Source organism: Arvicanthis niloticus, chromosome 8 (genome assembly GCF_011762505.2).
Source record: "Arvicanthis niloticus isolate mArvNil1 chromosome 8, mArvNil1.pat.X, whole genome shotgun sequence".
In the NCBI taxonomy this organism is placed as follows: domain Eukaryota; kingdom Metazoa; phylum Chordata; class Mammalia; order Rodentia; family Muridae; genus Arvicanthis; species Arvicanthis niloticus.
Window position 1 is genome coordinate 32,525,758 of NC_047665.1, and position 25,915 is coordinate 32,551,672.

The 25,915-nt window shown below is 43.3% G+C and overlaps 1 protein-coding gene across 4 annotated transcripts in view; it reads left to right on the forward strand.

Annotated features, from left to right (window-relative positions):
• E2f3 (E2F transcription factor 3) overlaps nt 1–25,263 on the forward strand; it is a 76,793-nt gene extending 51,530 nt beyond the window's left edge. For 2 of the 4 annotated variants that reach the window (XM_076939214.1, XM_076939216.1), the window contains exons 2-7: nt 11,669–11,780; nt 13,109–13,310; nt 14,878–15,036; nt 18,278–18,392; nt 20,562–20,697; nt 21,677–25,263. In XM_076939214.1, the coding sequence (XP_076795329.1) occupies nt 11,669–11,780; nt 13,109–13,310; nt 14,878–15,036; nt 18,278–18,392; nt 20,562–20,697; nt 21,677–21,939 (987 nt within the window). In that variant the 3' untranslated portion in view covers nt 21,940–25,263. Of the gene's footprint in view, nt 1–11,668; nt 11,781–13,090; nt 13,311–14,877; nt 15,037–18,277; nt 18,393–20,561; nt 20,698–21,676 lie in introns of all 4 variants that reach the window. The other 2 variants (XM_034509551.2, XM_076939215.1) reach the window with 1 other exon arrangement.
• The last annotated feature ends 652 nt before the right edge of the window (nt 25,264–25,915 follow it).

Sequence of the window (25,915 nt, forward strand, 5' to 3'; positions counted from 1 at the left end):
AATAGAAATTTGGGTGTCCAAAGAGTATGTTCCCTTGTGTGGATAGTATTTATACAGTTAAGGTTAGCAGTTGTTTTAAGGAAACAACACATCACAAATCAGGGGAGTGCATTTAAAACCGTCTCTTGAGTTACTTGTGCAGTTCTCCCGTGTTCAGAAAAAGCTTATCATGTTTGGACTTGGAGCAGAATTCCGGCGCTTCAGTGCTCGTGTCCAGCATTTCCATCCAGACCACTCTGCCAGGGGACTCACAGACATGGGTTACTTACAGCAGCAAATTATCTACAACTTACTATAAATATTGCCATTTGCCCTTATTTTATGTAAGTTATATTAGGCTTAGTTGGTTTATTCACTGGGTCTTTCTCCTTGCCTTCTACTCCAGTTGATACAGATACAGGAGTAACCTGGTTTTGCCTTGGTTTTGTTGTTTTTAATGTTAACTTATTAGCATGTGTGAGAGGTCAGAAGATGGTGTTGCATCGCCTGGAACTGGAGTCATAGGCAGCTGTGACCTGCCATGCTGGTGCTGAGGACTGAACCCTGGTTCTCTTTGTAAGTGCTCTTAACTGCTGGGACATTGCTCCAGACCCTTTTGTTTGTTTTTAAGACAAGTTCTCATGTAGTCCAGGCTGGCCTTGAACTCAAGATCCTCCTGTCTCAGGAGGAGACTTGTGACCCCCTTTCCTAGGGTTACTATTGTGGTGAAACAGCGTAACCAAAAGCAAGTTGGGTAGGAAAGGATTTATTTTGCTTATGAAGTTTCCACATCTCTGTACATCAAAGGAAGTGAGGGCAGGAATCTAGAGGCAGGAACTTATGCAGAGGCCATGGAGGGAGGCTGGTCACTGAATTGCATCTCTTGGCTTATTCAACCTGCTTTCTTATAGAACCCAGGACCACCATTTTAGGGATGGCCACACCCACTGTGGACCAGCACAGACCTCTCCCCTCCCACCCACTCCCATCAGTCACTAAGAGAATGCCCTACAGGCTTGCCTACCACCAGATCTTATAGAGAAATTTTCTCAGAGACTGTGCCTTTCTGTGGTCCCAGCTGACTTAGAACTCTCCGTGGATACAGGGCTTGCCTTGAACTTGGAGCCAGTCCCCTGCCTCTTCTTCCGCTGTGTTGAGGTTACAGGATTGTGCCACCATGCCCAGTGAGACTTAAATACAGAGGATCTCTGCTGCTTTGTGACTCCTGACCTTCATACAATCTGGGCTATAAATGAAGGTCTGTCTTCCCAAATATGTAAGTGATGAGAGAGAGCCTTGATGGGAAAGACAATTCAACAGACTTCTGGAATGCCAGGAATGGATACCATTGACAACCAAGTAGAAGAGAGGAAGAAACTGAACACAGCCCTGGAAAGCCTTATAAGTATCAGTAATAAAACCAAGAGTCAGTGGGGCTCCAGTGGAAAATGGTAGGCTCAGAACACTTGAATGTATTTTATTTTAGGTTTTAATGTCACCAGAGAACAGATAATTTATTCATGAAACAAAAACAAGGTAGAAATAAGTTCATGAAATCTAATAGTGGGACTGGAGAGATGGTTAATGGTTAAGAGTGCTTGCTGATTTGAAGAGAACTGGGTTTGGTTCCCAGCACCCATATGAGGTAGCTCCCAATTCCCTGAAGCCACCCCACTTTCTAGGGATCTCACCCTTTTCTCAGGTTTGTAGGTACTACACACTTTAGTGCTTACACATACATATACACGGGTGTGCACACACATAGAAATTACATAAATGGAGCTGGGGAGATGGCTCAGTATTTAAGGACACTAGCCACCAAGCATGACAACCTGAATTTAATACCAGGACCCACATGGTGGAAGGAGAAGACTGACTCCTGCAAGTTTTCTTCTGACCTCCACATGTGTGCCTATGCCCATACACAAGCCCACATTAAAAAAAAAAAAAAAAAAAAAAAAAAAAAAAAAAAAAGTTGGAGCTGTTAAGATGGCTTAGCAATTAAGAGCATTTGCTGCTCTTGCAGAGGACCTGGGCTCCCAGAACCAACATGGCAGCTCATAACCATTTGTAATTGGTTCTAGAGGATTCAATTCCTCTTCTGACCTCCGAGGACCAGTATGTGGTGCACACACATGCAGACAAAGCACTTATATACATAAAAATAAGCCCTTTTGTCTTTAAGGTTTAGAATTAAATAATAGCAAAATCCAAAAGAATGAGGCTCAGGTTGGCTGTAGGTTTCTCAACACTGATGGTAGGCATGGAAACAAGTCTTTGGAGCTCTGGGGACCACTGATGTTCAGCTTTGAATTCTTTCCTTAGACTATCAAGTACTAGGGCAAAATGCGTGGTTTTAATGTTCCATACACTGTTTGGATGTGTTCTTGAAAAGCCGTAGGTTAATAATCTACAAGCGTGCTGACTCGGTTGTAAGCAGAACTAGTTTGGGTTTATTGAACCAGAAGAGGAACTTATTGAAAGAATATTGGATAACTTATAGGGTGATTGGGAAGATAAAACCAATCTTAGGGAACAAGTGGGAGGCAAGGAAACCTAGACAGCTGGAGCCACAGCTAAGACGAGAAACCCCGTAAGGGGCACAGCAGTTGGAGTTTCTCTGAGGCTAGCTAACCTCCTGGGCCTCTATAACGATCGTCATGTTGCTGTGGTGACACCACTGGGGCTATCATCAACATCTGATCTTTCCTAGGGTTCAAGTCCAGGGTGGGTCTGTTCTTTGCCTCCATCCATGTCAAGGGCTTAAGAGTTTTCCAACTTGTAGCCCTTTTTGATCAAGAAATTTTTGTATGACCCGAGGTACATGAGTTATATATAATAGGTATACAAACTAAGCATTTACTGATAATAAATTATTTAAGAGTTGTTTCAAGCCATTTTTGTATAACATGCAATTTTACAAACACTTATGTAGGACAAAGGCAAATTCGCATACTGATAAAACAGATGTGCTTTTTATTTTAAAATGAACAATGAAATCTTGAGCTGGGAAAATTGCACCTCAATAGTAGAACACGGACCTGGCCTGCTCAGGTTCTGAGTTAAGTCCCCCAATATTCAGATTCAGAGGGTGAGGAGATGAAGGAGTTAAATATTGGCAGAACACCACAAACTAAAGCATATTCAACCTTTTCCACAGTAAATTGATATTTTTGCTTTCTTATCTTCGATGTTGAGAACACCATTCACATAAATGTATAACTAAATGCGGAAATATGATTGAGGGGCTATTTCAGAAACACTAGGAAATCCTGTCTTGTCCTCATGGTTTTAATGGACTGAAGTCAACTTAAGCAGTAGTTTTTGGGTTTTTTTTATTCTAAGAGTGCACTCCAACGGTACATTAATGTGATTTTCCTATACTGAGGAACAATGGTAGGAAAACACTAAAAAGTCTTTTGTTTTCCGTAATTAAGCCACAGAGTTTCTGTCAGCAGAAAGCTTTGTGTGTATGGAGGAAACAGTAGTTTGTAACCTACATAATCTCAGATCTGTGCTGCTTCCTGGGGTGTGTTCATTCGTGTTTTTCGGAAGTGATGGCATGTGCGGTGCTAGTGGTGTCTTGTGTGTTCAGAACCAAGGCTGCGGTGAAGGTGTCTGATACAGTATGGGTGAACACCCACAATCATTTCATGTTGTTTAATTTTGGGTTAACTTTTTATGGTTGCACATTCAAAAACTTTTGACTACTACCAATTATTTTGTATGTGTGTGTGTCCTAAATGTGGTTATGCAAACTTCCATGTGGGGTCAAGACCCTCATCTTAAGAAGCTAGATGTTATGTACAAGGTTCCAGAGAAACTAGAAGAGAGGTATTTTCAGCTTCTGAAGCAGATGGAGCTACTTGCCATGCACACTGATAAAACAATGTTTTGAGGGTTTTTTGTTTTGTTTTTGTTTGTTTGTTTGTTTGTTTGTTTTTAACATAGGGGCCCAGGTTCCGACACTAGGCAGATAATATAATGTCACAGAGGCTTCAGCACTGTGACAGTGAAGGAAGATGGCAGAACTACAGCCATGTTGGGGACTGGGAAGCAGCCCAAGGGCTAAGTAGCAGATTGGGAGACATAGGCAGAATGAAGAATGGGGATTCTGTAGAGTATCTCAGATGGAGAGAGAGGGAAGTGAAGGGTATAGTAAAGCCAAGAAAGAACTGGACACACAGCGAGAGTGCACAAACGTTACGGGAACTTTTCCTGACAAGTTGGAAGCATCCATTCACCTCAGATATGGCAGCAACAGGTCAAAGAATTGGTTTCCCCCAAATCCAACCTGTGAGCCGCTGAGTTCACCTGGACTTAACTTCAGGAGCCTGGGCAATTTATCAGGCAGAAGTTAAAGCACCCAGAGGTATACACCAGCAATAGTTAACTGAAAGGAAATACAAATTCTGTTGTATTTGACTTCAACATGAATAAACATTTCAATAATTAATCATGGTGTGTATAAATGGCCTATTTATCCAAGGGTATAGTGTGTTTATGGGGTAAAGGGAGGAGAGGTGAATATGGCACCACTGGAAGATAGCAGCCCAGAATAACAAAGTTGGCTAAATCAAGAATTGGCTGCGTACTCATGTTACATAGGGATACCAGCAGCAATGGTGACATTGGTTCTCCTGGGAAGGCAGCCACTGTAAATGCTCTGAAATGTTAGACTTTGGGACTTCTATTTCTGTTTAAATTATCTTAAATTATTGTTAACAACAATGTAGCAGGGCTGGAAAGAGAGTTGAGCAGTTAAGAAAGAAAATTGTCACTCCTGCAGTGGAGTTTGATTACTAGCACCCACATGGAGGCTCACAACTTTCTGTAACTCTAGTTTCAGTGGATCCCACACCCTCTTCTGACCTGTGTGGGCACACTGCGTGCACACAGTACACAGACATACACGCAAGCAAAACACCAATAATGGTGGTTAAAATAACAACAATGTACAGGGCAGGTAAAGAGATGGCCAATGGTTACAAATGCATAGTGCTCTTCCGGAGGACCTGAGTTTGCTTCTCGGCACCTATGTTGGGTGGCTTACAACCACCTATAACCCTAGCTCCAGGGACAGCTGACATCTCTGACCTATGAGGACACCTGCAGTCAGATGCATATACTCCCACAGAAACAAACATACACAACAGCATAATTTTTGAAATAAGTTTTTAAAAAAAAAATGCGTAGGAAGGAAGGCAGATACTACTAGTTCATGACTAAGTGGCTTCTAAGCATTGTGTGTCAGCTTGCAGCTACTTTTCCTTTAGAAACTCTCATAAATGGAGAATTGGATCCCCAAGTGAGTTCATACATTAAAGTTATAGTGAAGTTTAAAAGTCAGAAAGAGGGGAAATAGCTGAGCTTGGGTACTGATTGTAATGCAGGAAATCATGGTGGGAAGATGACATGGGGCCTCAGGTCACCTGTTCAGCTTTGGTTTCTCTAGGTTCCTCACACACAAGCTCACACAGGATGTTGATCTGAACTTATCTCTTAGATCTCACTGCAGGATTCCCGGTGCATTCCTTTTGGTTTGTGTGCATCCTCTTCAGTAGCAGGCACCATTGTTTCTCCCTCCAAGACTTGCCCATTTATGGTGGACACAACTGGGAAGAGACGAATATTTGAGAAATGGCTGTTTGATTTGACACAGTGTCTCCTTAAGTAGCCCTGGAGGCCCCACAACTCACTGAACTCTCCTGCCTCTGCCTCGTGAGTGCTGGGATTAAAAGATGTTTGTCATCCTGCCTCAACTGCTACACAAATGCCCAAGAAGAAATACCTGTTGGGGTTATACTGTGGAATTGCTTGTTTAAATGTCCAAAGTTTAATATGTGGATGTGGCCGTTTTAAAAATACAATAAAATGTTACAAAAATAAGCATGCCGTCATTGCCTCATTTCCTTTCATTGTACTTCACAGAAATAGCCAGCATGAACGTTGATAATGGATCTTCCTATGTGGTCCAGGCTAGCATCGTTCTCATCTTCCTGCTCCCACTTCCTAGCTTAGCTTGCCATGGATCTTTCCACGCCTCTCTCCCTGTGAGGAACTTTTGTTCAACAGTTTTATGCTCCCAACTCCCCCCGTGTGCTCATATATCTCTTTCTGCAACTCTAATCGCCACAGTATTTTTTCTGTGTGGTGTGTGCTGCTTAAACTCCAGTCCATGCACAGAGAGACACAGTTATATACACATATCTCTTACAGGTTACAACACTAAAGCATTGTGGTAGGGAATTAGAGATTGATCCCTTGTCTTATTCGGTATAAATAAACAAATAAATAAATGTATGGTGGGCGTGTCCTTTGCTTGCTCTGGGGATCCTAAACCACGGAAGACTTGAGCTACTGGGCTAGCCATGTTGGCACACTTTTAATCCCAGCACTCAGAGGCAGAGGCATGAAGACCTCTGTAGATTCAAGGCCAGCCCAGACTACTTAGTGAGTTCCAGGCTATATAGTGAGATCCTATCTAAAAAATGAAACTTCTGGACCATGAGTCAGTCTCATGTAAAATCACGCTGTGGCAGCCCACAAGTTGCTACGGAAGCAGAGGACGCTCACTCATCTCCTGCATCAGAAAAGTGAAGGTTGCTTAGAATCTGTACAGACCACATTCACTAATTAGCTCAGTACAGAAAGAGTGTGTTAATACGTATTCCACAGAGTCATCATTAACATTTATGGAGAAATTATTATATAATAGTGTTGAATGCTCAGTCACAGCTTAAGTAAAACTGTAGTTTGTTAATTATGATATTATGCAGACACGAGGAAGCAGTGTCTACTCGCAGTACCAGGTATCACACTTCAAGACCTGTTGTTGATAAAATAGTGTTGGCATTGCTGTTATTTGTTTAAAAAAAAAAAAAAAGACAGTATTATACTATGGTGGTATATATCTCTATGTAGTTAGATTTATTTACATAGAATATCTGAAAAGTTGTTGTCCAAGTAACTTCCCAGTGCTTATTTTTGAGAAAGGGACCTGGGGATCAAGAGCAGGAGAAAAATCTTGCTTTTCACATTTACCTGTTTGTGGCGATTAAAGTGCAGTTTGCCTTTATTATAGAAAGAACAGCTTTGGCTTTTCTTAATGGATAAAATCATCTTCATGTTTATTGTGACGGCAATATCAAGGGGCTAGAGAGGTAGCCCTGAGGGTAAGAGCTCTTACTGTTCTTGCAGAGGAGTGGGATTCCTAACACCCATGTCATGTGGCTTACAGACTCCTGTCACTCCAGCTCCAGGGGCTTCACTGCCCTCTTCAATCCTCCAAGGACACCTACACATGCAGATTTGTGTACACATGCATGCAAATAGATACATGAATGAATAAGGCACTGGAGAAGTGGATCCCTGACTGAGTGCTTCTTCCTCCAGCAAAGGACTGGAGTTCAGTTTCCAGCACCCATAGCAGGTGGCCCAAAACTGCCTGTGACTCCAGCTTCAGGAGATTCATAATTTTTCTGGTCTCTGTGGGCACCTACACACATACATATAAATAAAAACTAAAGGTGGTATTGATTTGCAGTGATTCTTAAAATGTTTTTATGTGGCATTATTCCCCAAGCTTCTCGTGACACAGTGATAAGCCTTGATGAGGCATACCAGTTCTGGGCTCTTGGAGAATACTGCTGGGTGTTGTAAATTTCCGTCTTCTCACGTTGGACGGAAGGTGATGGCAACTGTCGTATGAAGAGATCATTCAATGCCATTGCATCATCAAGTACATAGTTCACACTGGTGTCATATAAGGCTGTGGCAGGACCTTGGCTTGAGCTATCAGTCTTTCCCTTTACCTCAAGTTAAAGGGCTCAGTCCCCAAGCCTCTGGTCGTCTTACCTGAGCTTTTGACTGGCCAGCTGTGTATCAGCTGCCCTGAGCACTTCACTCATCCTTACTGGCTGAATATGAAGGCAATTCCAGAGGACAAAGATGGTTGGTGAGGTGCAGAGAAGGGTGTGGTGCCTCCCCTTGATTATCAATCTCCATGATTACTTACTCAGAGCCTTCTGAACCCAGTGTTTTGAGTTTTTAACAGAAGCTTCATTATATGGGCATGATTGGTTTAATTATTGCCCAGTGACAGCCAGCTCAACCATTATCCCCCTTTCCCTGACTGAAGATTTGAGTTGGGGCTAAATTCTCTATTATGGCTGGAGACTGACACTCCTTCACAGGCTTGTCTTGAATGCTGTTTCTCAGCTTAGGGAGTTATTTGTTGTAGGGCTATGGAATCTTTAGGAGGTGGGACCTAGGTCACTAAGGTCATGCCTCTGAAGGAGACACCAGTCCCTAGTCCTGGTCACTGTGCTATGATGCTAGCGTCCTCCGTACTCCCTATAGCTTACACTCCACTGTGCCTTTTCCTCTGTGATGGGCTGAAATTCCAAAAGCCATGAGCTCAAATAAACCTTTCCTTCCTCATTATTTCTGTCAAGTATTCTGTCACAGGAGCACAAAAGTAATAATATTAAGCCCCAACCCTCTAGTTACTGCCACCCCTCAACTCATCAACATACCAAAGTCAGGTCACCAGAAAATCCTGAGGTTCGGGGAGTTATGTGTAAGAACACCGAATGAAGACCAAATACATGTTTCATATCACAGTTTTCAACCAAGATGCTCACACTGAGCAGACAAAATGACAACAGACAGAAGAGACTCAGCTGCATAAGTCAATGGAGGCAACACTATTTAATCTAGCTTTTTGTTTTACTAAGTATATAGGATTCAGTTAGCCATGTTCAGCATTAAAACAACAATACCCTATCACAGATAAAAATGTAGCCTTTGCCCAGAGTCCAAACACTATAAGCATGTTCATATCAGGGACTTAGAGGAAATGTGTCATTCATTCAAGTCTAGTCAGCCCTCCCATTCATGAAATGGAAGAAAGGGGATAAAATAAACCAGCAGAAATACCCACGGAAGAAAGTGGAGCACCATATAGGGATCATTTTCCATAGCCCCTTGTGTCTTCAACAGGGATGGCAGATGTGAACTGACTTGGTAGGGACGGGATGATTGATGGAGCTGCTAATGGCCTGCCCAGTTGGACACTCTGGAAAGGATATCTTGGGCTGCCTTTCTTTCATAGCTTGTTTGTGGTGTAGGTCTCTATGCCTCATGATTAATACCCTTAAGAGACGGAAACATCACAGACCTGTGTTCTATCACCTAGCACTTATTGTACTGTCTGATATTTAGAATTGGTTTGCTTTGTTGATGCTTAGTAACCAGAGTCACACATGGAAACTACTGGTCCTTGAAGTTAGAGCTCAGGCTCTTAGCAGTAGACCTCTGGGGACTTTGTGCTTTCTTAGGTCTTTCCCTCAACACAAATTAAAATGGCCTAGGGTGATAAGGCAAAAGTCACATACCTCAGCTGCTGGCCAGAGGATAGATCTTGACTGAAAAAGTAAGCAGATTTGGGGCCTCTGAGCTCTTCCTGGATCCCAGACTTCAAATTTGCCTTCTGTTGACTTTGCCTTGGGTAGAGGTGACAGTTGTTTGACCTCTTGGTTGTTCTTCATGGACGGACGTAACAGGATCAAAACACGATGGCTTACTATCAGGCAGTCTAGCCCCTATCTCTAACAGCTTTCCAATTGCCACAAGAAGTCACACACACACACACACATGCGCACAAACCTTACCATTCTACATTCTACCAGGACCCTGCAGCTCCCTGTTACACCCCGGCCCATCCTGACTTACATCCTGCTGCTTACAACACACTTCCAGTGTTTCAACCCAAAGACCTTTTGGTAAAGATATTTTTATTGGCTAAAGCAACAAAAAAAGTGTGGAGAAGACCAAGTATTGCTCCTGATGCAGGAGCCAAGTCAGACTCCTTTCTCTCTATCCCTGTTTTCAAGCCTAAAGCTTTTGCCTATAGTTCCAGGAAAAACCTCAGAGTTGAGTCATCCCTTCCTTCCCCAGCTGTAGCCTTCTACCATGGAACCTAGTCGCTGTGGGGGTGGGCCAGGAGACAGCACTGCCATTAGCCAAACCTAGGTGTGCTCACATACACTCAAACTCTGAGGGGGAAAGGCTGGTTCTCCAGAGAGAGAGAGGGAACAGTGGCCAGGATAACTCAAAACTATGCAACATACATGGATTGGACAAGAGAGCTGGGAGCAGGCAATGATCTGAGGGATGCAAATTGCTGGGTTGTCTTTCCTGGGCCATTTGATGAGCCTTTAGCCCTGTCGAATAGAAAAGTAATGCGCACACACATGCATACTGCGCGTAATACTCAGTCTTTTATAAAGCCAAAGTATCATTTTAACATAATCAGTATCAAAATTAATAAGCTGTTGGGCTGGAGGGGATGGGTTGGTTGATAAAAAGCTTTGATATCTGGAGTGTATTGGAATCTCAGCACTGGGGAGCTGGAGGAATAGATTCGTGGAGCTCACTCACTGGCCAGCTAGACTAACTTAATATACAAATTTGAGACCAATAAAAAAAAAAGTCTTATTTTAAAAATCAAGATAGGTGGCACCCAAGGAACAACACCTGAAGTTATCCTCTGGCTTCTACGCACACAAAATGCATAGGCTGGTTTTTTGGTTGGGTTTTTTTGTTTTGTTTTGTTTTTTTTCCAGTGAGTATTTGAGACTTGTAGAGTATAGTGTGTAGGTTGGGGTAAACTGATGATCAATGCCTGCTGCTATTGGACTAGATTAGCCAGAAACTTTTCATTAGCAAGCCAGATAGCCATCATCCTCTGGTAAGTGAACTGTATCCCATATCATAGGCAGTTAATCTGAAGTTGTAAATCTCACTAAAAGAAGCTTCCTAAAGGGAGCTTGGTAGACATTGTCCCACCGGGTGTCTAGTTGTGGAGACGCCTTGCTCTAAACACACCTAATAGTTGGACGTTAAATGCTTCCCAAGCACTTCGTCTTCTGTCTTGGACTATACACCAGGGAAGGAAGTGATCCCTATCCTTGCTTACCACGGTTCCTAACTGCAGTTCCCAGTATGTATGTAGAATATGTTAAAAGGGATATTCAGTGGAGTGAAAAATAAGTTCAAAACTTACATGAAGTTTCTTTACTTGCCAGCTATTAGTGCTGTTGGTTGTAGCTCGTGATGGTATATTTGCGATGTTTATTTTTTCTGATGAAGGGCCATTTGTGGCCTTGTTGTGTTCCTCTGAATCACTCATTTGACGAATGTATATAGAAAGTGTGATTGAATACCTACAGATCCAGGCTCTTCGCCAAGCTCCAGGATGCTAAGATAAATGAGAACTGACTTAAAGGAAACGAGAGACAGAGAAGTAACCAGTAAGTGTTAGGGTATAAGCACATACAGTATTTAGGGAGCACAAGGAGGAGTATCCAACCAGGTGAGATGGAGAAATCCCCACAGATGTGAACTTATGTTCCATAGTGCATGAGATGTTCTTAGCAACCAGCCCTGTGCCCCGCACATACACTGAAACAGTGCATAAATGATGAAGCCAGAGCTGAAGAGTCACTTTGTCCAACCATCCAAGTGTAGGTCCGGCATCACTGCAGGGGCGGGGAGTTTGTGTGATAGGGTGGGCTTCTGTGTAAGACCCTGACTGTGGGGCATGACAAGCCACAGAGTTGGGTAGAGCAGGAGAAGGACAGCACACACAAGAACCAGTGACAGCTATCTCCCCTTCTGATTACAGGCAAAACGAAGGCTGGAGCTGGGTGAGAGTGGCCATCAGTACCTCTCAGATGGTCTAAAAACCCCCAAGGGCAAAGGAAGAGCTGCACTGCGGAGTCCTGATAGTCCAAAAAGTAAGGATGCTTTCATCTGTTTCCCTGTTCTCCTTGGTGTGGGACTCCCAACTCGCAAAGCTTGTGGCTGGAAGGGTGCCAAGGTGTGAAAATTTTTGGCATGTTTTCTTCTTTATTCCTTTCTGTGCCTATCCAAAGATAAATAAATAAATACAATTTCTTCTGGCACCTAGGAAAAGGCAGTAGTCACTCCAGTACCTGAATGCATTTGCATTTTAAACTGGTCAAATTTAATTTTCCCGTCACTTAATGGACATCATTTGAGTGCAAGGGTGGAGGTGCATGTGGTGGCATAAATGATGCCTCTGCCAACGTCGTTCTCCAGCTCTTCACATCGTAGCCTAGAAACTAGACAGAACTTGCCTAGCATGAGAAGGCCTGGGCTCAGTCCCCGGCACCACCTAAACTGACAGTGGTAGCACACATCCCTAGTCCCAGCGTTTGGGAATTGGACGGGGAAAGGTCAGGAGTTCAGCAGCACCCTCAGCACGTGGTGAGCTGAAGGCCAGCCTGGGGTACACGATACCTTGTCTCAGGAAGGAACAAAAAGAGAAAGTAGGAGTTGTGCTAAGTCCCAGCTAATTTCTGCCTCAGTGAACACTGTCTTCATGTCATTTGGGAAGGAAACGAATACATTATAAACAGCCAGGTATCTCCTCTGTTTCTGCACTTAGTGCAAAAGCCAGCTTAGGCTTGGCTCTTCCTTGCCCATGATTTCTCTGTTCCGCATCTGCAGTCTGTGTGGAAGGACTAAATGAGAGCCTCACCGTGAGCTCCTACAGAAGAATAGCACAATACTAAGTAATGATGTCTCCTTTAAAGGAGCTGGGAGCTTGAACTTTTGGGGCTATTTTTCATCAAAATAAGAATTTTTCTGAAAGATGGATTGACAAGAGATAACATAGCAGCACCCGAAGGGTCTGCTTGAGAGTCTGTTTGAGACCCTGTCTTGAACAAAGATGACCTGGACCCATGAGTTTAGGCTTCTTAAATGAGATTCCCAGAGGCTTCAGCGACTTTTTAGCCATTCACCGCCTTGACCCAGAGAATAGGGTAAGAGAACATAGAAACTACTGACAAAGAGTCCAAGGAAATGTTATTACCCGATAGGAAGTCTTTATTATCTCTTCCTTTTCTGATAAAACAGCCTCATAGCTTTCTGTAACTTACCCCCAAACAACAACCAGCTTTGCTTTAGATACTAATCTGGCTGCCATGGGAAAGAGGGCTTGCTTAGCTGCGAAGAAACCCTTCATTTCTTTACCTTTCCCCCTATCCCCCACCCGTTCGGTTTTTTGTTTTTCTTTAAGCTCCAAAATCTCCCTCAGAAAAAACGCGCTATGATACGTCACTCGGTCTGCTCACCAAGAAGTTTATTCAGCTCCTGAGCCAGTCACCTGATGGGGTCCTGGATCTGAACAAGGCAGCGGAGGTGCTCAAGGTGCAGAAGAGGAGGATTTACGACATCACCAACGTGCTGGAAGGCATCCACCTCATTAAGAAGAAGTCGAAGAACAACGTCCAGTGGATGTGAGTAGGAGCCCCCTCTCCCTGGCACCAGCCAGCTCCTCGGGGGCCTTTATGACTGCCTCAGTTTATCCAAATTTTAGCTTCTACATTCAGACCCATACTTCTAGCCCCTGCCTCTTCCTCTTTCTCCCAATTTTCTCTTTCCCCCTCAGAGTTATACGTAGAAAGCCAGGGGTGAGGATGGAGCTTACTTAGTAAGTAGAGTGCTTGCCTAGAAGGCATGAAGCCCAGGCCTCGGTCCCCAGCCCCACATATACTGAATGTGGTATTAAATAGCCCCAATCAGAAGTTCAGAGTCAAGTTCCCGTACATAGGGAGTTTGAGGCCAGCCCTATCTCAACAGAGGCTTTCTGTTCAGATATTGATGAGTCTGTATTTGATTAGCATAAATCAAGAAGATGGTGGGATTCAGTAGACCCTCTGCAATTATAAGTTGGGAAGGAAGCTTTTAGCCGTCACACTTAACACCTGTGCATATGTGTGATCTGTAGATGCACGTGTATGCCTCTGAACAAACACAGTCATGAAGTAGATTCCCCCCTAGTTCTAATAGATAACACATTTTCTCTGCCAACGAAGGCAAGACTTCAATGTCTGGGTTTCTTCTGCAGAGATGTGTGGACGAATGTTTCTAACTCTGCATGATAATGTCATTTGTGAGTCACGGACAGAGCCAGGGATTTCATAAGTACGACACTGAACTATTAAATCATATTAAAAGAGCCAAAACTGGTTAGGAAATGTTTTGAAAAACTATACTTTGAGGGCTGGCGAAGCAGCTCAGCCAGTGAAAGGATTGCCTCAAAATCCTGACAACCTAGATTCCGTTCCTGAAAGAAACATTAAGGTAGAAGGAGTGAACCAGTTTTCCTTTGGCCTCTGTACTCCCAACATGGCATGGTATATCCACACACTCAGAATGAGTGGAAAAAAAGAAAAAGAAAACTGTGTAAATACAGTTCGAGGGCTGAGGATGTAACTTAGTGGTAGAACTTGCCCAGTGTGCATTAAAGACAGCCCTGACTGAGTAGAGTCCCCAGTGTTGAAAAAAATTGAGTAGATTTCCATCTAAAATTGAACGGGTTTAACTGTGTTTGTGTGTGGAGTCGTGGACAGCTTGGGGACTCACTTTGACCTGTGCCTTAGAGAATCCTGGTAACTACTGGTCTTTCTTCTCACAGATGCCTAGCACACCTGTTCGTCTGCCCCCGGGGATGTGTGTGTTAGGTGATAGTGGTAGGGGACCAGGTGGCTGGGTTTTTTTTTTTTTTTTTTTTTTTTTTTGGTTTTTTTTTTCCCCTCAGAATTTTGAGACTCTGAACAATTAGACTTTAAAAAAAAAAAAAAAAAAAGACCCTGAAAATAGCTTTTCATCTGACTTCTGTGATGTGTGAAAAGTACGTGACTATATTTATTAAACTGTACTTATAAAGCTCTGCTCCTGACACTTGGCTAACAAACAACACGATGTGGGTGAGGGGCTTATTGGCCTCCGAGGACTGATTTTTTTTCTTTCCACCACCCCTTTAGCTCCAGTAAAGCTCCATAATCTGTGTTTGGGTTCTAGGGGCTGCAGTCTGTCTGAGGATGGGGGCATGCTGGCCCAGTGTCAAGGCCTCTCCAAAGAAGTGACCGAGCTCAGTCAGGAAGAGAAGAAATTAGATGAGCTGATCCAAAGCTGTACCCTGGACCTCAAACTGTTAACCGAGGATTCAGAGAATCAAAGATATCCTTTGTGCTGCTGCTGGTGGTTAGAGCCTTCTGTACTGTTTCCAGAGATGACAGACTAACTATTCACGAGGTAGATAGCTGTTACTCTGGTATCACGCAAACTAGCAGTGTGTGCGTGTGTGTGCGTGTGTGTTGAATAAAGTACTTTTAGACTATGTGGAATCATTATCAGTGTTGACAGCCAGGTGAGAACTATTTTTTAAAGCATGGTATGTATGGTGGAAACGTATGAGTACAGTCACATCATAAGAACACACTATTAAAAGATCTTGCAAGGTGTCTGTATCAATATCGATGGCTACGTTCAGCAGATTTGCCGTGGCGTCCCAGAATTTTAGTTCACATTAGCTGTCACTGCTGAGGTTCTCGCCCCTATTTTTTTTTTCCTCAGACATTGTAGCAGTTGGAGTTTGCTGAGTCTATCTGGTTGGGCTACAGTTGAAGATAGAAAAGTAAACTGTATCTGGGTGTACTGGGACTGCCTGTAATCCAGGCAACAGGGAAACTGAGTCCTGAGTGTACAGCCACCCTGGCTACAAGGCCCTATCTCAAGAACACAACAATTATTCTTTTCTAAGTCAGGTGTGGTGTTGCACATTTGTGATAGCAGCATTGGAAAGTAAATCAGGGGTTTAAAGCCAGCCTGGGTACCCTAGCACATTTAGAGTTAGTCTAGGGTACTCAAAGCAGAAAAATCAAGAGTTCAGGGTTGTCTGTGTGTGCCTAGGGAGTTTGAGACCAGCCTGGAAATCTTGTCTTTGAAGAAAGAAAAAGCAAGACATAGTGGTATGTGCCTTTAATACCAGTGTTCGGAGCCAGGTAGAGTTCCAGACCAGTCCTGTCTACGTAATGAGTTCCAGACTGACTACAACTACATAGTGAGTATGTCCTGTCTACCTTGTCCCAAAAAATTAAATGAAATCTTAAGAATAAGAGAGCCTGGTGTGGAGAGCCCCGCAGCAATCCCAGCTTTCGGGGGACAGAGGCAGGCAGATCTTTGTAAATTTGAGGCCAGCCTGTTCTCCATAGCAAGTTCCAGGCCAGCCAGGGCTACACAATGAGACTCTGTCTGTAAATAAATAAATGAACAGTAAGTAGCTCAGTAGGTAAAGGTGCTTGCCTCCGAGCATAAATACCTGAGTCTGGCCCCTGGGATCCAGGTGGTAGAAGGAGAGAGGTGACTCCTGCAAGTTTTCCTGACCTCATAGCTCATGCTGTGACATGCACTGTGGCACACATACCCACTCATTCACATGGGGCTTTTTAGTTCATTGTTGAATTGGAGCTCCGGTTTGGAAAAGCTGCATGATTACACATGATTGACAGCTGTCCTAAACATGGGGCTTATAGTGCTGTCATTCCTGTTGACTTTTTCTGGGACCTTTGTTACAAAACACACACACACACACACACACACACACACACACACACACACCAGTTTTCTTGAAGGGGACCACTAATCAAGAAACAGATTTCAGAGGGAGCCACATCAGATGAAGCACGTTTAAGTTTGTAACTTAGAAAATGAACTTATGAAATTTATCTCAATCCTCCATTCAGTTCCCAGCTTGTTCACAGATGTGTTGAAATTCTGCTTCCTGCAGCTTGTTGAGTAATTGTAGATGAGTTTCATTTTAGTAAGCTCCTGTCACATAGCGTTGACAGTGGGCTCAAGGTTAAAAACCTGACTATCAATTTATATAGTATTCTCTAAAAACAAACACAGAAAATAGAACCATTGAGTGTTCCAGAAAGGCTCCCATTGGCTTCTTCGGTGGGCTAAATGGTGGCCAAAAGCCTAGAATCTTCCAAGAGCATCACACTTACTCCTGCTTTAAGTGCTGAAATTTGGAGAAAAGAGTCCAGTACACGCAAACACCAAAGTGTGTGGGTTCATTCATTCATTCATTCATTCATATTTTAAAAGCTGACTACGTCATAGACCTTTAAGCCCAGTCAGAAGGCTGCAGGCCTGGTCAACATAGCAAGGCCCAGGCCAGCCAAAGCTACATGGTGAGACACCATGTTTCAAAACACAAACCAAAAATAAATAAATATGAGAGTTCTGACCTCCACAGGCATCAGGCATGCACACAGTGCACAGACCTATATGCATTCAAATATTCATACACTTAAGAAAATAAGGGTTTGGGTTTTTTTGTTTTGTTTTGTTTTTTTAATTTAATCTCACTAAAGGGCAGATAAGATGGCTCTCTGGATAAAAGTGTTTCTTGCTGCAAAATCTTGGCTGGTGACCCGAGTTTGATCTATGGAACCCACGGTGGAGGAAGAGAAGCTGACTTCTAAAAGTTGTCAGCTGACTGCCACACTTGCTGTGATGCATACGTACACACAAGTAATTTTTAAACGATTGACTAGAAACACGTCATCAAATGTGTTCCTCCGTGTCAGTTATCAAGAGAAAGCCTTGAACCTGTTGTCTCTACTGCTGAATGTCTGTCTCTAGCTGAGTTTGTGTGAGCACGTTTGTCATCCAGTAAGTGGTGTGCTCTTTCATGATACCCTTTAAGGCTTAGCTTCCTGGACACTTAGAGGAATTGTTCAGTACTTGGAAGTAACTACAGAGAGTCGTGAAATGTTAATTTATTCTTTTTAGCTAAGTCATTGTATCTTAATTCATTCAGTTGCTCAGCACCTGGGAGCTGCTCACCTCCTTGGGAACCCTGAAATGTTCTAGTGATAATAATAACAAGGGTAATTTTTCTAACAGAAATAATGATGCTCTGATCTCCAGGCAATATGTAATCACAGCAGCCCAGGTGCACTCAAGTAAACAGGCTGTCTGCGGAGCAGCAGTCTCCATTCTTCCCCTGATGTGTTTGCTCTTTATTCATTCATTTGGTGCCTGCTGACACTTGCTAATAGCAAGCAGAAGTAGCTGTGGTCTCAAATTTTGATTAGTAAATCTTACCTCCCCCACCCCGCTGCAAATTAGGGCCACCTGTCAATCTATTTGATTGACAGGGCATTTCACTGAAGTTCATGGAAGACCAGTACACAAGATTGGCAAGATAAAGTATAGATTTCTTTTAGTCTTAAGTATCAACCAGAAAGGAAGAGCCATAAGGAATCCATTTATCTAACAATCCAAAAGGGGAGGCATACCTGTTCTTTCAAGTCATGAAACCATGGGTAATTTTCTATGTCTGTTGCGTTGTTTTTATGATAGCTATGTCTGTGGCAACTAGATGGAAGATTTCCTTAACGCTCATCACGTTAGCTTATGTTACATATCAAGATATTCGAAAAATTAGTGGCCTTAAAGACCAAACTGTTATAGTTGTGAAAGCCCCTCCAGAAACAAGACTTGAAGTGCCTGATTCAGTAGAGGTAAGGAGACGGCGACGCGGTCCATCTATAGAGAACTTTCCAGAATACCTGACCTGAAGAATCATTGACCCCCTTCCCAAGAACTCGATAATTCTTTCCCATTTATTTCCCTTAACCTAAAGTTTAAATGGGGTCCAAAAGTTCCCTGCTTATTAAATGCCCAATACATCTGGTTTCGATTTAGAAGGGTGTTGTGGTCACAGCAGGCGTTAGTGTCCGGTCTCTCTTAAACTTGGCTTTTTTTACAGTTTGTTATCTGGTGGTTGTGATCAGTTTGAACCACTTAAGAAATTTGATGTTGATTGCCTTGTGTATGGACAGTCCCCACTATGGGTAGAGCTCCAGAGGGTTTAGAAGTAGCTCTCTGACCTAGCCCATTTTAAGAATTCTTAAAAAATCATTTGTAGCATGTTTACTGTGAGAAAATTAAATGGGACCTTGGGGTAATCAATAACTGAGAATATTGTAAGAAAGTAGGACAGCGTTCTTATAATTGCTTTCAGGTGTACTTTGATGATATCAGTCTAGGCTGTAATTATAAGAAAAAGGAACTATAGTGAAAAGAAAATACCTAGAATATTTAAAGGTAATACCTAAAATATTAAAAATATTAAATATACAAAGAAAACACCTTATACAATTCCAATGTTATGACCTAGATGAGGAGGGCCTCTAAATATTAGTGTGCTGAGCAAGCTGAAAAGATGGCTCAGTGGTTATAGCACTGACCCCTACTTGGGTCCCAGAGGACCCAAGTTTGGTTCCCAGCACCTATGTAGAGCCGCTCCTAAGAACCTGGAACTCCAGCTCCAAAAGATGTGGTGCCCTCTGGGCCTCTGGCAACCAGCCACACACAGGAAGCTATATTCACACATACACAAGAACATACCTTTAAATAATGCGCTGAAGAGATGGCTTAGTGGTCAAGAACACTTATTTCTCTGCAAGAGAACCCTAGTTCAATTCCCAGCAGCCATGTGGTAGCTAACAACTACCTAATAGCTTGTCAGGTACCCAGGGATACACATGGTGTAAAGATGGACATGCAGGGAAAACACAGAAACGCATATAATAAGAATAATTTTTTAAAAATAAAAGTAATTAAAGTAAGTCTTGGGCTGGAGAGATAGCTTAGTGGTTAGAGCAGTGGCTGCTCCTTCAGGAGACCTAGGTGACTCCCAGCATCCACACAGTTCACAACCATCTATAATTCCATTCTCAGAGGATCCAGTGCCTCTCACAACACCAACATATATGCTGATGTATAAGGATGCATTCAGGCAAAGCACAAGTACACATGAAAATAAATTAATAATTCTTTTTCAAATCCCCTTATAATCCAATTATTTTTAAAGTAAATAAATAAAAATAGTTTTAAAAAATGTGCTGGGCAGTGGTGATGCACACCTTTGATCCCAGCACTTGGGAGGAAGGGACAGGTGAATCTCTTGAGTTCAAGCCCAACCTTGTCTACAGAGTAGAGTGAGTTCCAGGAAAGCCAGGGCTACACCCAGAAACCCTGAATCAAAAATAAACAAGCAAATTTAAAAAGAAATCAATATGCTTTATTTATTCTCTTACTCACTTAAGCTCCTGACACTTTAAAATGCTGTTTATAAATTGGTTATTTGAGTTTAATATTAGAAAATCTTACTGTGAGAAATTAATAGAAATACATTATTTGGAACATTTAACAGAACGTTAAATAGTTTGTAAGAAAAGAATACAGCTAAAAAAGACCTGGACACCCCCAAGCACCCGCCCCCAAAATTATTTCTCTAGCATGAATCAGCAAACTTTTTAAAGCTCCAGGTTCTAATTGTCTTTGGTTTTGTAAGCAACATAGTTTCTGTTTAGATTATTCAAGTAATAAACTCTCCAACATGTTACTATGTAATATGAAAATAGCCAGAGGCAATATAGGCAGCATGAGAATGGCCACAAACTCTCTGTCCCAATAACACTTTATTTACAAAACTGGATGGTGAATTGCATTTGACCTTCAGACTATAGTTGTTTGTGGGCCCCTGCTCTGGGAGAATGTCAGTACTGACAGACGAAGAATGGGGGAGCAAAATGAACAACGATGTCGCCCTTCCATTTCAGTTTTAGGTAAGATGTGCTTTGGTTTTCATTTCTAAGTGAACTTGATCTCTTTCTTGTTTCTAGAGCCTACAAATCCATTTGGCAAGTACCCAAGGGCCCATTGAGGTTTACTTGTGTCCAGAAGAGACGGAAACACACAGACCCATGAAAACAAATAACCAAGACCACAATGGGAATATCCCTAAGCCCACTTCCAAAGGTAAACAAAGATTTCTAAGTCTTAACAAAATGCTTGGGTCCACTAGACTTCCATTATTGGTAGGAGTCATGTGTAACCCATCAAACTTGCCAGAGAAACCAAACTGCTAGGCAGGACCAGTTCACAGGGTCCGTGCCTGCAAGTGGGCCTGGAATTTATGGGTGACGCTAGCTGCTCCATCATTCACCATGCTAAAGGCCTGGTGTGAGAGGGTGCTGTGCTTGCCCTGTAACAGGCAGGAAAGAGGCTCCATGTCCATTCTGAACTTGCTGCTGGGTCCTGGGTATCCACCAGTTGGCCGTAGGATGCCCTGCTCCTGTTAAAGCCTTTGTGTTGTATGGAGAAGATGGGGAGAGAATCTGCATGTTATCAGAATACTTTCCTGAGGCATTATTATTAATTTGTAGACTAAAATAGTGATGTTGGTTCAAATGGTCCCTCACCCCTGATGAAGACCCTGCAGACTCTTGAAAGCAGAAAACTGTTGACTTGGTGTACCAGACAGTGGCTGTAGACAGTCTTGGGTATCAGCCATGCTTGAGTTGACATCTTGGATGATGCATCTGAAATCATTAGGGATGGGATTGTAAAGACAAGCCTTGGTCAGAGTCTTGAGTCTTCCTCTCCAGGGCAGTGAAGAGAGGATGGATGTGGTCAGAAAACAGCAGGGACGTACCCCACCTCTCCTTTCCTTCCACTGAACAAAAGCTCTTGGGAGCTTCAGCTTGGTTTTAAAGATACAAAAAAATCTTTCTCAAAAAAAAAAAAAAAAAGTTTAAACATGAGTAGACTAGAACAAAACAAAGTGATGTCACTCTTCGTGCCTGTTAGCCTAACGGTGATCTGTGTCCTCAAGTAGCCACACTGAGCTGAGGGGCAGCAGCATGTACATTCTTCCCAAAAAAAGTAGGTTGGTTGGTTGTTTTTTGTTTTCTCCTAATTTTGGCTCTCCTCCCCCGCTCTTCCACTCCCCTTACAGACTTGGCTTCTAACAACTCAGGACATAGTGACTGCTCGGTTTCCACAGCAAACCTCTCTCCTCTGGCCTCCCCAGCCAACCTTTTACAGCAGACTGAGGACCAAATTCCTTCCAACCTTGAAGGACCTTTTGTGAACTTACTGCCTCCCCTGCTCCAAGAGGACTATCTGCTTAGCCTGGGGGAGGAAGAGGGCATCAGCGATCTCTTCGATGCCTACGATTTGGAGAAGCTGCCCCTGGTGGAGGACTTCATGTGTAGTTGATTGGGCTTTGTACAAACTGTCCTTATAAACCAATATTTTTTTATCACGGAATCAGAACGTGTATCGCAGTGTTGTCCCTTCCTACCTTCTTCCTCCAAGAGTATCATGAAGTAAACTTCAGAACAAAGCTGACATTTTGATGAATTAAATTTTTTTTTTTTCTAAGCGCACAGTTGCAGGCTCCCTTGGGAAAGCCCTGCCTGGTCCCAGGCTCCCAAATCTTCCTGACGAGTCAGCAAGCGAGAAGATGTGCAATCAGGTGTCTCTCACCTGTCCTTTACCCCCTCCTTCCTCTCCTTTCCTTGCGGACTGGCTTGCTGTGCCTAATGGATGGGCTGTTGAATGGGTCCGGCCACCTGGCCCACTGGAACACAGCACTCTCCCGTAATAGCATTTCAAGCCGTGCCTTCTCTGCAGAATGCATGTCTTTGTGAGTCTGCTAAACATGGAATGGAATTCTGCCACAAATGCAAGCTTGAAGTCATGCAAAGGAATGACACGGATTTCTTCAGCTCTTAGGAATATTTAAATTACTCTCATAATTCAGTGTAAGCTATGGGCCACGTGTCCCACTAGGAGGCTGCAAGAGCCTCCACAGCCTTTTGGATGAAGAACTTTGTTTGCAAGTACTCATTGCAGATACAGAGACTGGTAGAGTTCTGCTGCTCGAAGCTGTTGTGGATTTCCCTGTCTCCATACCCCACTTCCGCTTCCCCCATCCTGCGTATTTGTGAGTTTCCGGTTGATTACTTGCGACTTAGGAGTTCCTTGTGGGTTGTTTTAGAATTTTTTATTTTTCTAGCTGCCATCGAAGCATTCCTGTGGCACCCATCACTATTTCAATTGAATTGTTTACCTTAAGGCAATTTTTGCAAATTCCTATTCCTTTAGCAGAGGGAGAACACCTCTACTGATGAAAGCATCTAACCCTGTGTCACCTAAGGTCCACCAGCCTCTGCAAGAAGCATCCTCTGTCTTGCTTCCTTTCCCAGGAGGGGAGCTTGAAGCGAGAACAGATCTGGAGCTCGCTGGCTCGAGTGGCCCGCAGTGAGGACCTCGGGCCAGATGATACAGCTGTCCCATGGAGCAGCAGGCATGGATCCCTCCATCCTTGGGCTTCCCGGGCCCCTGCGACCGGGGAAAGGGCTCTAATGCCACACTCAGGGAGACCACTTCTCAGGATGCGGTCAGGTGGAGAGGCCCTAGGGAGAAAGACATCCCATGGTGTGAGTGGCATTCTATCAGGGACGCTTCCTTAAGTTGGAACGAGGAGCTCCCACTGTGTCTGGGGGTGGACTAGTTCTAGCTAGAACCCATTCACCCCATCCACTGTGAGTGGGTGAGTTTGGACTAAGGGAGGACAGGAGACAGGAAATGCACTGATAGAATGCCAGGGCGACTCCCTTGTTACTCCTCAGGAATGGTGTCCCAAACTGGAGGCTTTGTGTCAGCAAGGACCCTTCCAGTTACTTCCAAGAATAGCGTTCCCACTGGCGGGTGGCAACAGCCATCTTGTCCTGGTGTTGAATATGGCATAGTACCTCAAATCCATTCCTTGGATGCTAAGGGCTGCGGAAGTGAGTTAGTCATGAAAACTAACCTCCAGCTGAGCAGTTTGAAACACTATGTGCCTGGCCTGCCCAGGAGGCACGTAGTAGGCACTCAACTCATACACATTTGATCGAGTTGAAAATATCCCTTGGGAAAACCTTTTACTAAACCACAAGAACCCTGGCCAGTTTACTCTAGATAGATTTCCACAATATGCAAAGTGGTGGTGGGGGGGTGGAGACAGAAGACACCGGCACTTTAAACTCTGTGTGTGGGTATGCGTGGTGTATGTTTGGGAAGAAAAATCAAAAGGTGCAGACTATCTTCCTCTCTCTTCTTCAGCCTCCAGCCCCGGCCTCCTCCCCTCACACACTCTGGACTTGGTACAGAATAATCCTTGTGGTCCGAGCTGAAGCACTGGGGTGGAGGAGGGAGGGGGAGCTTCGTGTTAAGTGCCTACTGGAAATGCACTGTGGGGTTTTTTCCTGTATGGGAAACCGTTTATGCCAAGCTTTCCCCATGCCCTGTATTTATCTCATCTGGTTAGCTGCCTCTGCTCTGGCTTTGTTGTAATTCTCTTTGCCAGCCGCATAGGGCTGGGTTTCTTTCCCCAAAGTCTAATGACTGAACTCACCTGGCTCTAGGTTGTTGTGTGTCTGGTTGACTTTTCTTGTTGAAACTATTCGTATTGTAATGCCGTATTTATTGTTTTAAGAAATGAAAGGAATACTAATAAGTCTTCAAGAAGTCTTTCATGCATAAGACTTTCTCCAGTTAAGGGGCTTAACTGGCGTTCGTAGTGTGAGACATCCATATTATATTCTGTTTGCATTTAGGCATTTTCTTTGCTCGTAGTATCTGGCACACAAGGTAGATGAGTACTACAGTATTTTTGTTACTTTAAGTCCTGAGATGCAGGTTCCCTGGTACCATTGAGTTGCTGCTACTAAAAGCTCACATACGGAATGGCTGAAAGTTACACGTGTGCGAACGAAGACGGCGTGAGCCTCAATTAAAACTGTATAAAGGGCAACACATGAGCTGTCAAACAGTGTTAGGCGTGTGTTTGTGTACATAGCCGTTTTATTTAAGTTGATACAGTCCGCTCACATTGCCATTATTTACCAGTTTTGTACAGAGATAGCAGTTCATTTGTAAACACTGCCAGAATATTTTCTAGCTGGTTTGTAATTTTTTAAGACCGTCGCCTTGGGTTTTTTTGTGTTTTGTTTTTGTTGTTTCACCTGTGACTCTTGTTTGCCTTTTTTTTTTTTTTTTTTTTTTTTTTTTTTTTTTTTTTGTCGTTCGTGTAGCTCTGTCTGTAAATAGAATCGCAGTATTTAAAGCTTTAGCTTTCAGGAAAAACGAAGTAAGAATCCAAGTGTGTGCATGGCAGGTTGTGTGTGTGAGAAGGGATCTGAGGAAGATGCCTTGCGGAGGAGATTGGGTGGCAGTTGGCAGGGTGTGGGAATGTCTTTCCTACGGGGTACATGCTTTTGTAAAAAGGAAGTGTTTCTCCCAACAGTGGGAGTAGGCAAACTACTAATCAGTTTAGCTTTGTGTTGTATGCTAGTTTAAAAAAAATAAATAAATAATGTAATATAATGTAAAAATAGACAAACAAACAAACAAAAGCTTTTATGATGGATTTTGTAAATAGATTTGTTACAGGGTGACCTGTTCCAGCTGTGATCTTACCACTTCAAATGGATGTAATTTGAATAAATTTTGTATGGTAAAGGGTCAATAAAATGATTTTTTTTTAAGAGTTCAGACTTGTGGATGGATTTTCTTAGTGTTATCTTAAGTTCTCATGGGATGGGGTGGTTATTTTTTTAGGCAGGATATTCTGTCTAGGTTGGCTTCAAACTTGCTATGGAGCTGACCATGGCCTTGAATTCCAGATCCTTCTGCATCTATCTCCTGAGTGCTGAGATTATAGGCCCATGGGGCGCCCCCACACCTACTTTGTTTATGTGTTGCTGGAGCTTGAACTCAGGGCCTTGTGCATGCTAGGCAAGCACTCTACCAACTGAGCTACATTCCTAGCATGTTCCCCTTTATAGATAGTGTCTTACTATGTGGCCTAAGCCTATAGTGTGTTTAGTCTTTCATTATATATGTCTTGGATATTTTTCTATGATAGCACTTACAGGCTAGATTCATGTTTGTAATGGCCACATACCATTCCAGTGATTAAGATTTTACTTGTTGAGGACTTCCGGTCTGGGCCTGAGCACTGAGCAGACCACCAGCAGCAGCTCTGCACCCAACCTCACAAAACCCAGATGAAGCTGGGCTACCAAGAGCTCTAACCAGGGCAGTATCTCAGGTAAGGAATCAGCAACACTCACCCCAAACAGGGAGTAACCGGGACACACAGGGACCCAGGAATTCACTCCTGGCCAGGAGCACTGGTACCTTC